This window comes from Anabrus simplex, chromosome 5, assembly GCF_040414725.1.
Source record: "Anabrus simplex isolate iqAnaSimp1 chromosome 5, ASM4041472v1, whole genome shotgun sequence".
Taxonomy (NCBI): domain Eukaryota; kingdom Metazoa; phylum Arthropoda; class Insecta; order Orthoptera; family Tettigoniidae; genus Anabrus; species Anabrus simplex.
This window is the reverse complement of record NC_090269.1, coordinates 206,601,961-206,620,256: the sequence shown is the minus strand read 5'-3', so window position 1 is coordinate 206,620,256 and position 18,296 is coordinate 206,601,961. Positions and strand designations below refer to the sequence as shown.

Sequence of the window (18,296 nt, the reverse complement as noted above, 5' to 3'; positions counted from 1 at the left end):
GTGTCTTCTATTTCAGTAGATTAATCTTTTTTCTGAAAATATACCTCAAATTCTATTATCTTGTTCCAGGCTTTCTGTGAAGTTTGCTACCTGAAGCATGCGCTGCTGAGCTCCTGTTGCTTCAGTCATTGAAGTTACGTGACAAAATTTCCAACCCAGTGTGTCTTTCGCAACAGGATTGCTAATTTTATATTTTAATTTACGACAAAGTGCCAACTTTGTTATTCAGTATTTTACTCAACTAGCCTGTAGGGCATTAACCACGTATTAGGGTAGATATTAATTCAAGCCAGTCATTTTCTGCTCTCTGGGCGTTTGATTTTGATCACGTGCGTTGAAAAAGTGAAGATATTACATTTCTAGAATCACTTGCGCACTGTTGTTTGTTGTGTAATTTTATTATAATCTGACTCTTCGAATCTCTGAAATAATATCTTTTTAATCCAAAACTCTCAGGTCTGATTGTGGGATCTACCGCTACCATCATGAGGCTGGGTTTGTACAGGTGGACGAAGTATCTGTTTACTGGATATTGAGGCAGACTTACTGAAACTTTATCTGAATTCTGAGATTTAATGGCTTTAATGTCTGTACCTCATCATTCCATTGCTTTCTTGTAGCTTTGGAAAAGGTGGAAGTTTTGGAGTGTTAATTTCATAATTACTTCTTTGTATTTTGCAATATTGTATCTGCAGTTTAACTGAAAAATTGAGATTGAGCTACTTGAAGAGATAACGAAGAATATTATTTTACTTCCGCGCGCTTATAGATTTCACAATTTTAAGTAATGTATTTTAAATCAATTCTCGATTAGGAAATATGACTTGAGCAAATATCGATATCAATGACAGTAACTTGAACTGTTCTAGATTGTTTTATAAGCAAAGCTTATGACTACTGTTTTCCGTTTTGCTGTTTATTACAGTTTTACATTGTTTTCTAAGCAGACCTTATCATTATTGTAATAATTTTAAAGTTGACAGCTAACCGAAGGTTAGGCAAACATTCTTTACCTTGTCGACTAGGAGTTTTTTCATGCCCATAATATAACTGGAACTGTTGCATTGGTGTTCCTGAAAGAATTGTACAAGGGTCTTCGATCTACTTACTATGTACAGTAACCTGTTTCAAAAGGAGAAGTTTATCAGTAAAATTCATGCAAGTTGTAAAAGAAATCATAGTAGCCAAGAACGGGAACAAGGTTAAGTTAAGGAGAGATAAAATTTTGTAGTAAACCAAATTACTCAATTTCCTATTCTATATATACTAACGTCCAAACCATTCCATAGAAGAGTATGGACAAACTATTTCCAAAGAAGATAGGTCAAGTATGAAATTTGAATTTATCAATACAACTTGCATCGGCACGGGCGCCCGCAAAAGTGAGCATGTCAACGTATAACGCACAAAAGCAATAACAGTGGCGTTATTCGGTACTGTTTGCGGGCGGCATATACTGGCCTGTGTTTAAGCAATGAAGCTTCATATCGGTGTAAAAATTCGTACGGTGTAAGATTCGACTTTCAGTACAACTTGACGCTAATCGGTAGCCTAGCACTTGACCACACGCTCTACGCTACTGTGAGTGAGACTTGTATTAAGACAAGTCTTGGAGTACACTGCTCCCCCAGGACGGTGTTTTGTACGCTCTCTACGTCACTGAACCGTAGTTATAAGCGTAATTTTGCTTTTCCCTGTACCCGGTCATTAGACACACGTTCACACTTACGTGGTATACTGACGTATAATAAGTTGTTGAACGGTTTAGTTACATTGCGAGAGCAATAGTGTTTAGAATCGTTGGCAGGATGTACTTAGTGCATTACTCTAGCTTCATACGGGATGCTAGGAGACAAATATAGACTTCACGCCGATCTTGCACGTTTGTTGGGCTGCAGAACAAAATATTGATAGGGGAAGCTGATTCACCTCGTACCATCAAAATAGATACTGTAGATACCCTCCTGTTAACTACTCTTAATGTTAAAATACGTTCTGGGTTCACGCCTTCCTTCTAGGAGATTCAGCTCGTGTAATAAAATGTGTTGGAAAAAATGTTATCGAAACAAGGAGCAGCCCGCGCTGTTCAAGCAATAGCAACGGCCTTACGCTGTCTAACGATTCGAGTTACGAACACAACCATTCTCCTATGAAGGTCTGAAACAACAAAAACAAATGTCAATAGTTCCTGTCACGGGAGTCGACCGTTATTGCCAATGGCCATAGATCATAGCAGAAAGTTCACCAAGAAATTAGTGAAGTGTTTTACCAACAAGCCAAATATTCAGATTCTCATTGTCATTACATACAAGGAGGTAAGCCTAATCACTCCCCAAGTGCATCTGAAGCATCGTAAGTTCAACCAAGATAAAGGCAATGCTCGTGCATAAATGTCACCGCATGATCTCTGAAGAATGGGAGTTATATGAATTAATTTATTGGATTCTAGTAACTCTTCTTATATTCTACTCACACTCCGTACTAAGTTGAATACACCGAAAATACTCTCAAAAGCAGTCACAGCTTATGATACGTGTGAATGTACGATAAGCACATTTCGTACGGACTCCCAAAGCTCTAATCTCTTTAATTTTCCATTATTTATTTGTAATATGAAGCCATAGTTAGCCATATCTGAAATATAAAATGGATTGTTCATTGATTTTCCTTCCCCTTTATCCGGAATTTTCAGAAATTCCATTATTTTTAACGATGTGCAGTCGCTGGGTAGAGTAAAGGATGATCGCATGCAACTACGCTTTCCTCAGGAACAACTGAACCTATAGACATAGGCTCTAATGTTTGCTGTTAGTATCCACAAGGTTTGTATCTACATAGGAGTAAGTCTGATAAAATATGAAACATAACAGTACCGTGCACAAAATCTTTTCTTGTGTCACTGTACATGCTGAGATGACGACGTAGTAAAACGAAAATCGACACACTCCAAATTTCGGTCAGCGTTCTTAAGATTGTAGAGAGAAATATTATGCGTTAGCACTTGGGAGGCACACTTTGTCTTGTTATGATGTGAAAGAGTCTCATCATACCGTCATACAAAGAAACTTGACAACAATCTTCCGTTCACTCGTGAGTAGCTTGATCTTGACAGAGGAATCGTTAATTCGTAATTTGAATGATATCTCTGCCTATCTCTCTCTTATTCTCAGTCGTGCTGATAAGCCCAGCAATCGGTGTATATTATAGTCCTGTTTGTGTAATATTTCAGTTTCATTTATATCTCAATAAATCCCTTGACCGTGGTGTCCATATGAGCGGTAACTACTGTCCTTGGACGACTGAATATGTTAGTACCTGACGGGTCATTTCTATGCCTTCTCATGCTACAATCTATATCTCGAAGACTGTGTTAGTGTGCATAGTTTAAAGACAGTATTTTGTAAATTGAAATTAAAATTTGGTGCTACATATCTCTCTAATGGAACTCTATGAAAAAAATGCATATATATTCAATGGTATATTACATTCGAGAATGCATGAGAGTCGCAACGCAATTTGCAGCTACTTAGTAAAACACTGAAGAAATCTGCGGTGAGTCCAATGTAAAGGGAGGATAAAATTACTTTAAAATTCATTACAGAGTGTGTAACGATGTGCACTAAATATGCAGCTGCTAACTCGTTACGCATATAACAGATTTTAAGTATTGTGTTCGTTACACCGCTCAATATTGATGTGAATTCCTACATTGTCTCACCGTACGGTGGTTATGATTGTATTTGTTTTAATCATTTTAATTATACAAGGGATATTTCATATGCTTTGGTTTTACTTATTATTGACGGTAGTATTGTTAAAGAAGTATTCTTAGAAATATAAGACTGATGGTTGTAAAATGCTCTTTGTAATTATTCAGTGAATAAAACCTGTGATAGTACAAATTCTGGTGGAATATTTTGTTCTGTTGCCCTATATGTTCATTCCAAGAAACACTGCATTTTCGAGTCATAAACCGGCATATAATTACAGCTGTTGTTCTGGAAACTATAGACTCTACCCCTCCCCACTCTCTCTTTTTCTCCTCCCCCCTCTCTCTGCAACTTTTCTTTGATGGTGAAAAGGGGTCCATTTCTCTTCTCTTTAGAAAAACCAACTATAATGTTAATCTCTAAATGAGGTTAATAACCTGAAACCACCATCATAATCTAGATAATAGAGTATATGTATTACGGGCGAGTTGGCCGTGCGGTTAGGGGCGCGCAGCTGTGAGTTTGCATCCGGGAGATAGCGGGTTCAAACCCCACTGTCGGCATAAAATACCTCAGACCTTTATCTATCAAAATATTGCATCGCCGAACCACAGCAGCTATTTTTAAAGACCCTGCAGCGATTTAAATGTCTCGCGGGACTTCAATCTCTGCGAACGCTACGCCCACTTCTGTGCAATGCGACCAGAGTCGGATATACCATAGCTAGAAGAGAGGTTCTACCAGTGGAAAGGAGCAGAGAAAGAAGATTGATAAAGCAACAGAAGAGCAGGAGGAAAAGAAATCTGAGGGCCCCACATATGTACCAGGAGGATTTTAGTGTGAGTACTGCATGCAGATCTTTAATAGCTGTTTTCTTATATTTCAAATTTTTCAGTACATTCCTGTATATAAAACATGCGTTGCGTTACAGTTTTCGAGATAGGCAGTTCAAGCTTGCTACTTTAGTTCACAAATATATGGTGAATTGAAATTGTCCTTTTTTTCTGGGAAAAATATTTCTTTAAATTACATATCTAAGGAAAAAATTATGAGTGCCTATGTTTAAAAATGTTTAGAGGATTTTCATTAGCACCTTAAAACAAAGGTAAATTTTGAAAAGTGCATGTATGGTGAACATGTTTACAAAATATGGAGTTGAGAAAATCAGATTTACAATACGAGGGACTTCTTCTGTGGCAAGTCATACAATTGAAGTAATTTGACCATATCTTCTGAATCATTAATGCTACTGAATTGAAAACTTATAAACAGTGTTCTGATATAATAATACACCTTTGGTATAAATTTGGAAAATATATATTTGATAGTTTAGAATTTTTGAATTTCACTCATGGTTTACCGTAAAGCAAATTGTAAAAAAAAAAAAAGTCTTGAGGTCCCGTGCGCACGACGGAGGTTGTATGTAGCGCGCAGTTTGTACTGATGGCCGGGAGGTAACATCACCAAAAGTAAATCACTTAAGACATTATTTCACTCATCCATGCCAATCAAGTTAATGTTGAAACAGTTTTCAGTCATTTTCTAAACATTTCCTTCATAGACTATTAAAATTATCCAACGCTCTTCATCCAGGTGAGGAAATGGAATTTATCACCCTTAAGTAAGTTACTTGCAATACAGTAAACTTAAAGGGTTTTAACTTCAATAATCTTGTGAACGTATAGACTTGTATGAAATTCCTGATTTTCTGATAAAGACGCCGAAGAGACTTTATAAATGATTTTTTTAAGCAGTGCCCGAAATCATTGAGAAGTACTTCTATGAGTACTGTGCGGCGGCGTCTTCGCATCTTATCTCGAACCTTCCCAGTTTCTGAAATTTGTTACTGATTTATGAATGTCGCTATAACTCGGAGCTCAATCAGGCAAATCTTCTTGAAATAACTTCCTGCCAACACGAGACATTATGTACTCGCAAAGGAATCTTGCATAAACTCTGTGGTGGAATAGAAAGGCCATAGCTTTCCTAGCACACTACTGTACTGCAAATGTATAGTTCCAACAGCTCTTCAGTGGAGACTGAAGAAACACTCACAGTTCCTATAAAGCTCCGGATTTGCGACTTGCCAGGCGTGGCTTTGGACCACAGTGCAGCTTGACTGGACCCACCGCTCGCACGGGCAACTCCAATTCTGCTCACCCGTTTTATCACAGCGCTTACAATCTGTACTTCGTATCCTATCTAGCAGAGTGCAATAATTATACTCAATCTTCCGCAGAAGTAATGAACGTAAGTATTCAGCATCTTATTTTAAAATACATTCACTGCGATGGAATCAGAGATAAGACATTTAGGGGATGAAGTTACACTGTACAGCAGGGTTGTGCACGGTGCAAACGATGACTTCGCTTGGTTGCCCAGAGAGCAGACCCCCACTCCTCGATTTGGAGCAATAGAGCTGTCTCTCTCTTTCTCGCTCGCTCCCCCTGCCTCCCTCTTCCTCACTTGCTCCGTAGCGCTCCAAATCCGAGCAGAGTTTAGCCGAGTAGCCCAGAGACGAAGCGTTGGTCCGAACCGAGCCGAGTGGAACCGATGCACAGTGCACGGAGCTCTCTCGCCTCGATTTGCATGCGTGAGATTTTAGGCGTTTGAGAGGCCCTGCTGTACAGAGTACGTAATAGATAAGTTACAGGATTGTGAACGCCTGCAAAAAGACCTCGACAAGTGTTGTGAGATGATGGTAAACGGGGTGAGAAGTCAGGTTGTGTGTTTCACCAAGTCATCTCAGTCTTAATTACTGTGTTGATGGAGTGATATTACCTCATGGAAATCACTGTAAGTACCTAAGTGTTAACATAAGGAAATATCCTCACTGGGGTAATCACAGAAATGGGATTGTAAATTATATTTGCAGCTCTTTTCATATGATTGCGAGGGTACCTATTCAGGGTTTGTAGTAAGGGTGTAAAGGAGAGAGCATACAAGTCACTCGTAAGACCACTATTAGAGTAGGTATATTTCCAGTGTATGCGACTACCGCGAGAATTACTTAATTCGAGAATTTGGAAAAATCTGAAGAAAAGCGGTACGATTCGTTATGGGTGATTTGCGGCGAAAGAGTAGTGTTAGGAAAATGTTGCAAACTTTGGGCTGGGAAGACTTGGATGTAAGGAGACGAGATGTTCCGAATTTTCAGTGGAGAGATGGCGTAGAATGACATCATTTTTTGGACGAATAAGGTTGGGTGGTGTTTCTAAAAGTAGGAAAGATCGCAGTATGAAGATAAAGTTTGAATTCAAGAGGGTATTCGTTTATATGAAGAGGTGTTACAGATTTTAATAATTTACAAAGGGAGATATGTGATAAATTTCCAATGTTTTTGCCTAGTCTTTCCTAATACTTTTAAACAACTGATAGGGAATCTGCCACCTGGGCGACGGTCCTAAATGCAGATCAGTGGTCACTGACTGGTAGTCACGCAATCTAATGGAAAATTATGTAGAGGCTACGTATTAGTTTGCCTGCATAAGGACTCGCAACGAACTAACTAGACTTCGATGTAAGGCGCTGTCGAGAATGTTGTTCCTCCACATACCTCCAAGTTAGGGGTAAGATACAGAAGGTAGGTGAACGAAAATGCGAACTACAGTAGTAGTGCTATAAATGACTAGTGATACTGATTAACTTTATAAAATTCTGTCTTACAAAAATTTAATTTATAGATACACACATATTTTTGGACAACACTTTTTTTGAAAAGGATAGAGCGTAAATAGAATTGGTATCACTTGTTTTTTAAATATATATTTCTGGTGCACAAGGGACTGTTTCCGGTTGAAATAAGCTGCTATGTTAAAAAGAAAGGCGATAGGCCTACTTCTTAATAAATATCTAAGAATATACCTATATATTTAACACGAGAGACACGAAGAATATCGTTCCGCTTGCGTGTGCACCGGGCGAGTTGGCCATGCTGTTAGGGCCGCGCAAGTGTGAGCTTGCATCCGGGAGATAGTGGCTTCGAACCTCACTGTCGCAGCCCTGAATGTGGTTTTCCGTGGCTTCCCATTTTTACACCAGGCAAATGCTGGGGCTGTACCTTAATTAAGGCCACGGCCGCTTCCTTCCAGCTCCTAGCCCTATCCTCTCCCATCGTCGCCATATGACCTATCTGTGTCGGTGGTCGTAAAACAAATTGCATTGCACTGCTGGCGTGTACCAGACTGCAAGGTTCATCCCTCTCTTCCGACCCCGATGGTATTAGCTGGTGAGGCCACTTTTCACACTATTCATTGTCCTTCCCTTTCTTTTTGCTAATAACTTCATTATTCTGAATCAGTCCCATGGCTTAGAGCAGGGCCTCTCAGGGTGCATGCGCCGTGCAGTGCACGAGCGCAAGGTGTAGGAGACGACTTCACTAGGTTGACCAGAGTGCAAACTCCCACTCCACTTCCCCTCCACCCGTCTCACCCGTTCGGCCTGTCTTCGCCTTCTCCACCTTCCCCGTTATGCCCGAAACAAGGGACCGGCTGACAGCAATTTGAGAGCCTTCTTTAAATTACAATCAGAAATAGGCCTACTCGCACGCAATCTAGTTTTCGTACAAGTTAAAGCAGGAAAAAATACCTTTCACATACGCATGTGGAACCAAATATAGAAATAAACTTAGCTGCTTCTCGATGCAGCTTAGAAAAATCTTTTTTGACAAATTCTCGTAGAATTTGAGCTAAGCCTTTGTATTGGAATTTTTTTATTAACTTATCACATAATTATTGTCCCACGGATTAAGCATTTGGCTTTATCGTCACGACTGGCAAAGAAATACGAAAGTTCCCAGTTCGAGTGAAATGGACTTTCGAAAGTCTTTGCTTTCTTTGAAACAGGTTGCTCCATTATTGTGTTGTTGTCTTGCGCTTATCTATTTCACTAATAAACAAGCCGTCTATCACCGAACGCTTCGTTGCTCTCAGCGCACCACACCATCCGAGTCAAGCCGAGTTGAACCGAGTTCGGAACGACGCACAGTGCACGGAGTCTCTGCGCCTCGATATGCACGCGTGAGATTTTGAGCGTTTGAGAGGCCTTGGCTTAGAGGGAGCGGATCTCGGTAAGCAGAGGCACCAGTTTCGATTCTCGATTCGGGTGGGGCTCGGTAAGCCTCGTGAGACGAACTGACGAACTGTCTGATTTCAGAGGCAGCGGATCCAACCAGATCCAGCCAAGTCGAATAGGTAAAGATGCCTTCACGCTGCCCATGTGGGACTTCCATGTAGAGATGGGAATTCTCTTTCCCCGAGAATCTCGAGCCTGGCAGCCAAATTCTCGAGAATCTCACTACACCCCTCGAGTCACAGTGAACGGTGCTGCCCTATCTGAGTGCGTGTGGGAATCACAACGTGATGTAACATTTCTCTCGCAAAGCGCGGGTCTTGAGCTGTTTTAAGGGATCGCATTTTCGGTTAATCTGTCGTAATACTTCTTATATTTTTTTTTCCATGCATGTAGAGTTTTCATTCCACGCCTTGTCTGGAAATGACATTTTCTTGCCTTCAGGGTACCGTATATTGGATTTTCGTTGTTTATTAGAATAAACAGATAATTTGTAAACTAACTTACATAGAACGAAGTCCATTTTAGAAACTTGTCGAAAACAGGTGAAATATCTTCAGTATTCGTGGAAACGCCGACCATTATATTAGACGAAATGCAGTATTATTTGCAAATATAAAACCATTGTTGCTTTCATTCGTTTTAAATAAAAACTTGCACTTTACAGTTATAGCTGTCTTTTCGCAAAAAAATAAAGAAAATAAAGGAATGAACAGTATGTAGTTTAAGCTAAAGTGCCGCCTGCAAAGTAAGAGCTACTAGCCGACGCCATACTGCAATGGTATGTCTCGTTGCTCTTTAAACGCCGAATTTGTGTCCGAAGTATTTCTGGTGCCGAAATGAATACGCCAAGAACATTATATTGCACTTTATTTTCTGAGATCTCTACGAAATACTAGCAGGACTAGGGCTTTCTTAATTCCGTGGTTTCACATTTTCACACCAGGCAAAATCTTGGGCTGTACCTTAGTTAAGGCCACGACAATTTCCTTCCAGCTCCTAGCCCTTTCCTATCCCATCGTCGCCATAAGACTTATCTGTGTCGGTGCGACTTAAATTATGTAGCTTATTCAAGCAACAAGAAACCTTAAGATCACTGTGAGTTTCTCGTGAGGTGAAGTCACCACTCTTATAACAGAATCGTCTATTTAATGAGTGGTGTAACGCACGATATAAGGTAGGGCCCGGACTTATTAAAAATGCATATGCAAATGCATATTTTGAACGTTAGTGCACATTTTGATCATGAGTGCATATACAGACATACTTTTCTCTTATGTGTGATCGATTATGTAAGATTTCTGAACGAAATGAAAAATTTAATGAAATCTTTATGTTGCACATTACTTGGCAACATGAGAAACCTTCCCCGATCAAGGAAAGTGCTTTGAGTGTCGCAATACAAGTAGGTAGATGGATAATGACTTCACAATAGCAGTTTCTTTCTTTCTGACATTCCTTCCTCCTTCTTGCAGTAGCTCCCAAGGTTTGCTTAAACAAGTTAACTTGCTCTTCGTCTATTGCAATGTTTTACCAGATTAAACTGCAAAAATGCCTAAAGGATTTGCCAGAAGAATGTTCCGAGCAGTCACTGCCGGTGTACAAGTATTGCCCAGTTACGTCCGTCGACGTAAAACGATCATTTTCAGCGTATAAATTACATCTGTCCGACAACAGAATGTCATTGACTTCTGAAAACACTGAAAAACTGTTGAAACCTACTGCCATGCATCATTTTCTAAGGAATGAAACTTGTTTCTCAATTTAACACTGAGTTAAAATTAAATAATTTGTTTGGTAATTGCAATATGTTTTATTTTTAGTGCATATTTTCGTGCATATTTTCAACATTTTAAGTGCATATGTGCATGCATATTTTCGGAGTTTTTAGTGCATATGAATCCGGGCCCTAGATATAAGATTTGAATACATTTCTTCATCCAAAATCAATAAATTGTAAGCAGGATGGTGCAGTTCTTTCCCATCCACCATAAATAGAAGGCGCATGCTTAAATGAAAAATAAGATTCTACTGTTTATCTCTTGGGTTGACCGGGGTAAATCTGATTTCTTCTCGCTACCACATATGTCTATGCTGTTCGCTGTGAATGGAGAACCAAACTACTTACTGACTCCTCCAGTTGACCAAGACGTCACAGGCACCACCTTTAGTTCTCAGACTAGGTTTGTATTATAAAAAAACTCCTCGTTTTGTAGCATATCTTAATTTGCTTCAACGCGCGCATTTTAATGCATTTCATTGCAAAACAAAACAGCTGACAAGGCAGGATATCACCTGATGATGCCACTGTCAGCTCCTGACGATGAACTGAACTGAATTGAAATGATCGAGCGTTTTTAGTGGAGGGCAAATTCAGGCCGATTCAAAGGTAGGTCTCTACAGCTTTTCTTGAGAGAATTTCCGGAACGTGGTTTCAGTATAGAATTAAATTAAGATACCATTTCAATCTTCTACAATACGCAGCAAAGTAAACGACACTGACATTATTGCTCATCTGCTGTCCACGTTTCCCAAGCTACGAAGTGTTTATTTATTGTATATAATACTTTGACATATTGTGAATTCAATGTTGTGTTGATTTCAGCAACTATTGTTCTTACAACAGAGGAGAAGGTGTTTGTCGTGGAACATTATTTCCGGTCATTCGAAGTGGGGCAAGAGAATGGTCCGAATTTGCTTCACGTTAAAAAACAGTACGAGGAGCGATTTAATAATAAGGATAAAATAACAGAATAAAGTTAGCTGTCGTTTAAAAGTACCGTCAATCGGAATCACCCTTATGTCAACCAAATGGGACAACAGGGAGCGCACGGACCGTCACCACAAACGATAATTATGGGTAACTTTTCCATTAGGTGTTACAGTCCCCAAAGTGTAGGCATAGAGTATTGGGCCTTATTTTGTCGAGGACACTGCACAGAATCCATGAACAGTGGACCAGGTAGTCTACAGAGACCTCATTATTACCCCATTCGTGCGGGATTTTTGCTGTATTTGTCGCGCCAGAATCGTATCCCTCCAACGACGATGAATGCAGCAAGGTGGAGCTACAGACCACACCGCGGGGTAATCACTTGTTGACACTTCGGAGATCGCCTAATTTCTCGTGGAACTCCATTCCCCGTACGCTTGCTACTTCCGGGATATCGCAGTCCCCGATGGTGGGGAATGTTGACAGAATCAGTTTTCAACACAGAAGAACCGCCAACAAATATTCCCGAATTACGCGAGAAGATAACGTCACTTTTTATGTGCTTACAGCAGTCCTTGTTCAACATCATGTTTAATATTTTTTAGAAATGTCTTAAACACTATGTAGCACGTGATGGTACACATATTGTACACACATTGCACACACACAATTAAATATATAACTAGCAGTTTCCCGCTGGCTCCGCCCGCAATGTACAATGTATGGTGTTGTTCGTTACTATCCTCACGGATGTATTTGCAAAGTTCCGACTTAATGTAGTAAAGCACATGATCTGCTGCGGTAATAGAATGTAATATTGTGTCAAGAAAACACTTGAAAATACATTACACAAAGAAATTGAATTAAACGTTCCTTGGAACAACACTACGCCCCGAACTATTAAAAAGTCCTTCAAAGATCTTCGTCATGGAGACAAATGTACTCATAACTATTCTCATAATCTACCAATGTAAGTAGTTATTACCTCAAAAGAAAGCGCTTGATCCACTGAGCGTTTTTAGACAAAAATAACTGCGTACCTCAATTAGGACGAAAGAAATGATTGGTTCAAAGAGAAAAAATGTTGAAGAAATGAGATGTCAAATTTAATGTGCTCTCATAACTTTGCTCAGAATGAACCAATTTGGATAGTTAAGAGCTGAAATGAAAGAACCTGATCCACTGAGTGTTCCTAGGCCAAAATGAACTCCGTACCTCAATTAGAGCCAAAGATATGATTGCTTCAAAATACAAAAAATTGAAAAAATGAAATAATTTGAGGAAGGTGGAAGTTAAGTGATTTATAGAACCCGATGACGAATTTGTGCATGAATGCCTTTAAGTTAAAACAAAAATGAAGGAAATCGACCGGAAAGAATGACCGGATTGACTGACTTTAGTTTTCATAAAATTTTTTAATATATAGATTGTAGTTATGGACAAGACCCATGTACAGTAAATTAGCCATGTCCGTGCACTTCGCTGCTCATACAAATCTCAAAGAGGTTTGAGAGTTTCTTTGGAATGGTTCGTGTAACACACTAATAGAGTATTAAAAAAACCAGGTCCATAGCGTTCTCCAAATTAAAGGACCATGATACATTCAGCAACACACTGCTTGTATGTAGGCCTACATTACTGTAGATGTATTTAATATTTGTAATTAAGTGTGAATACACTTGTTTTTTCTAAATACATTGTTTCGATGTACTGTACTTTATAAAACGTACCTCGGTTATTTTAATTAATCCTGACATTTATTGATCCGGGCAACAACGACCACTAATTAATCCAGATTAATGATATTTTATCGTAGTTATACTGTATTTGTAGCAGGCCCACACACTTACCGCAAACTATAGTCGCTTTGCTGCAAGCGAGCGGTATACCTTCAACGAACCTCAATTTATTATTCAACTAGCTGATGTACCCGTGCTTCGCTACGGAATTCTACATTGTATACAGAATTGTAGGTTAGGTAGAGTATACGTTGTGAGCAAGACTGTATCAAATTGCATAGCTCTTAACGTTACCCTGGAAACGCGACGGAGAAATCATCAAACGTCTTTTCTCATATGAAGACTGCGTTAAGGAATTTTCATTGTAATGCTAGGCCCGCTTGCTTACTATCAGTCACAATCAGGTTGAAGACTTTCATTATAATGGCAGACACTCACTCTCCACCTGCCTTTTTACATCCTCAGAAAGACTGCCTTAGTGGTTTTCCCAAATGAAATGAACATAGGTCATTACAATGACGTCGGTAGGAATGGAGCAAGTAAAAGCTATGCTTTCACATTAAATACTTGATCAAATAAAACAAACCACGCATTTTCTCACTTTTAACGAACAGTACTGTGCTGCCGATCTAAGAGTCCAAAGTTCCAGAGCTGGAATGACCAGGCTGCAGACAGCCGTGATCCGTGAACACTCTTAGTCTTTACACGGAGGGGGTGGGGTCGAATAGTGGAGAGTTCCAGGGCAAAAACTATGCCCTTTTACTAATCTGTTTCCTAGGAGTACCCGATAAGTTGCAAAATCTCAATTCACTACACTGGCGGCGGAAAAATCTATCTGACTTGGAGGCAATTTTTTCCTCCAAGCCAGACGAGAAACCCCCTCTTCACTGCTAATTTTGAATAAAATGAATGCAGAATTTAATAAAAGTGAGGAGGAAGAAGAAGCTTTTTTTAAGAAAAGGCTCTTTTCAGGGTTGAATTTTTAGTTATTCAGTGAATTGTGGTGCAATGATTTGGACTATGCCTAAACTGTAATTCTAGACCAGGCCATACTACTACTACTACTACTGCTTCTACTAAGTGAACCTCTGCCTTCAGAGTTCATACGGCTCATTCAAAAGAGCGCGTCAGAGTAGGGATCGAATAGCTGGAATACTATGATGAACCAATGAGTTACGTACCAGCAGTACGGTATCAGAAAATGTGAACCAGAGGAATGACATGCTAAAGAAGAAAGCTTTCTAACTCCCCAGCTATTTCCCGCCAATATTCAGTCACGGTGTTATACTCGGTGCGCAGCAGTAATCCCATCTATCGGAATTGAGCATAAGAGCGGCAGCATAAGAGTCAAAGAACATCGCCACAAACAATGGTCAACGTAATGAAATTAAATGGCGTATGGCTTTTAGTGCCGGGAGTGTCCGAGGACAAGTTCGGCTCGCCAGATGCAGGTCTTTTGATTTGACACCCGTAGGCAACCTGCGCGTCTTCATGAGGGTGAAATGATGATGAATACACATATACCCAGCCCCCGTGCCAGCGAAATTAACCAATTATGGTTAAAATTCCCGACCCTGCCGGGAATCGAATCCGGGACCACTGTGACCAAAGGCCAGCACGCTAACCATTTAGCCATGGAGCCGGACGGTCAATGTAATGTTATTGTTGATCAATGTTATACGCTTTCAATATTGTAGGCCTTCACATTTAGTTTTCTTCCGACTCTGAAATACCACTCTTATCATAGTCGGTACGGTAAGGTTGAATAAAACATAAATGGTCCGAAATTGTATTCTCTGAAACTTTTGTTATGTAGTACTATTCGATAGGACCAATAACATAGGTATTTTAAAATTCAATTTTGGCGCCTTTCCCTAAACTACAATTTCATACAGGCCTAATGAAATTGTTTGTAACTTAGACTGCAGTTTCTTATTCCCCGACTCTATATACCGACTTTCATTAAATACTGTTAACCCACTTTCTCGTGGCTCGGCGTTGATATGGACTTGGCAACAAAAATACAAATTCATGAATATGTGTGTAATCAAAGCCGGTACGGTAACAATTACTTTTTACTTTTCCGTCATTTCTGTCTGTCTGTCTGTCTGTCTGTCTGTCTGTCTGTACATGCATCACGAGAAAACGGTTGAAGAGAATTTAATGAAAATCGGTATGTGAAGTCGGCGGATGATCCACTACAATCTAGGATATAAGTAATTTTATTCACGCTGAGTGAAATGGTAGTTTAGGGGAAGGCCTAAAATTGAATTCCCAAATTATTTATCGATATGACCACTAATAATATAAATATTTGAGAATTCAATTTTAGGCCTTCCCCTAAACTACCATTTCACTCAGCGTGAATAAAATTACTTATATCCTAGATTGTAGTGGATTATCCCCCGACTTCACATACCGATTTTCATTAAATTCTATTCAGCCGTTTTCTCGTGATGCATGTACAGACAGACAGACAGACAGACAGACAGACAGAAATGACGGAAAAGTAAAAAGTGCATTTCCTTGTTACTATGGACATGACCGATACAGAAATACTATTCTTTTCAAATTCTGAGTAATGTACAGACAAAACTCTTATATTATATATATATATAGAGAGAGAGAGAGAGAGAGAGTATATAAGCTTATCTCCCCAATATTTCGAATATATGCCTCAACAATTTATCGATGTTCGATGGTAAAAATTAATTTCATTTCCTTGTAGTGTTGTAGGTCTCATGGCTGATGACTTGGCGGTTTAAGATATAGTTAAACAATAACCTTACTTGTTCGTCTCTTTTGAATGATTAACTAAAAGCTCTTCGTTGAACCTTCGTTGATTAGAATATAACTGTCAGTCTTGTACTCAAAGTAATAAGGTATCATGTTGAGTCCATATCTGGTGGGTGACGTAAAGTTTTATGCATTTGGTCGAGCGCGTTTCCTGTGGCAGCCAATCACTGTTAAGCTCATGATAAATCTTATCGTTACGTCCTCGGGAACATGTTTACTCGTGGGCGATATATCGCAACAGATGAGACGAGGAAATTGAACCGGGCGGCAAGTTTCCCCATTTCCTCAGGGCGGTCATCAAGCTCCGGAAGAGCCGAGTGCGAAGATAAGACCAGTGGGCTGACCGCTGGGCAGGGTGGGATGAGATGCTCCAATTTCACGGCAAAACAGTGCTGCTGCATGCATTAGGCCACTTAGAATTGATTGGAGAGCGCGGCATTGTCCCCTCCGATCTCTCTTAGTCCCCTCTCAAAACTTTCACAAGAAGTAGAGTGCAGCACCAATCTGAATAACATAGAAATGTCCTTTCAAGTAAATTCAATGCGTCTTTTCTTCTGCCAATTTCCTGCCGCAGAAGCACTGTCCGTCGCTAAATACGCTCCCAATTATTGGTGAATAGCGTCGGGAACTCTCGAACAGGTAATCAAGCGAACTTCGCTCAGACCACCTCGAGATACGTCTAATTATGTATACATTCGTTAAAACGTAGATGCGATATCACTGTCAGAAGCTGGAAATGTACAAGGTAAGTGCTCTTATAAATGATAATTTATGGACTATAATATTAAGTTACACACTTATATTTAATCATTGAAATTAAGAATATAAAGTTTTCGTGAACGTATTTCTGAAGAATGAGAACTTTAATCACTTGATTTAGTACCGCGACATGCCGCAGATATAAGGCATATGCAAGTAACATCCTGTTTGCTTTGCTTTGTTTGTTTTGTTTTCGTACTATTCGGTGAAGACTCTCGCACCGATAAATCATCAAGTTATAAGGACTTCATTTTCTTAAATCTGTATTTTAAAAATATTTGATAGCAATTTTTGGAAGAATATGAGTGACAGTGAAAATCTATAACATGTTTTCCAGTCATTGACCGGGTCAGGGATGGAATGAATGAAGCCCCATCTTGCGGTGAGGATAGGAAGTGTGCCAGCTTCTGAGGCCTGTCGCACTCCTCTGGGGCAATAATTAATGACTGGCAGATGAAATGAAATGATAATGGAGAGTGTTGGTGGAATGAAAGATGACAAGGAAAACCGGAGTACCCGGAGAAAAACCTGCCTTGTCTCCGCTTTTTCCAGCACAAATCTCACATGGATTGCCCGCGATTTGAACCACGGAACCCAGCGGTGTAAAGCCGACGCGCTGCCGCCTGAGCCACGGAGGCTTATGAGTGACAGTACCAGGTATAAATTTTTTACTGATCTGGAAATATCAATACGGGATATGTATACTGTATCAATAATTAAGTTATTACAAGACTCTGAGAGTTAGGTGTGTCAGGGAGTTACTGGGGGTAAATCCCCTCATGGGACTTTTACAATAGAAAATGATCAGAAACTGATGATAAACAAGTGAAAATCGACCATGAATATAAAACCAACAGATCTCTTGAATCTATCTGTAAGAAGCCTCGACATTTGGATTTTAGATTGTAATCTGAACATACGATTCGCTGTAAAACTGTTTACCTTGATCATACTATTGTTGTTCTGTATTTTAATATAACATCTTTTAGTGTAAGCCCACTGCAATCTGAATATCAACATAATCCACTTGTATCAGTATCCTTATAATAACAATTACGCATGCGCGCACCACACACGCACAAGCAACTTCATTATGTCCTGTCATCATTTCTTAACTATATCCCCCCCCCCCTCAATCGGTGTATTCTGGCTACGCTACTGTGGCGACCTGTCGTATGTTCCTCGTGAACTCTTTCATATCAGGAAGCTAAGCACTCGGTCTATGAGCTCGAAGGACTTGCTGCGCTTTTTCCCCTTGAAAAATTCCGTATATATCTGGAACTCGTCAAATTTGAGCTAGAGACTCACACTCAGGCTTTGAGTTAGGTATTGGGTAAGACCCGTTTTACTGATCGTCTAGCTCACTGGGCTACACGTATTTCTGCATTCCAGATTGATGTGTGGCACATCTGGGGATCAGAATATGTAGTCGCCGGTAGCCTAAGCAAGATATTTTCTCATAGTAATTCCAGAAATATTAATCGTGTCTCTTCCGAATTATCTAGGTTT

General features: G+C 39.7%; 1 protein-coding gene across 1 annotated transcript in view; it reads left to right on the top strand.

Moving 5' to 3' along the window:
* The window catches only part of LOC136874771 (uncharacterized), a 42,883-nt gene extending 38,989 nt beyond the window's left edge, over positions 1-3,894 (top strand). Inside the window, exon 5 of the mRNA XM_067148441.2 lies at positions 70-3,894. Coding sequence (XP_067004542.1) covers positions 70-132 — 63 coding nt within the window. The 3' untranslated portion in view covers positions 133-3,894. The remainder of the gene's footprint in view (positions 1-69) is intronic.
* Positions 3,895-18,296: the final 14,402 nt, after the last annotated feature.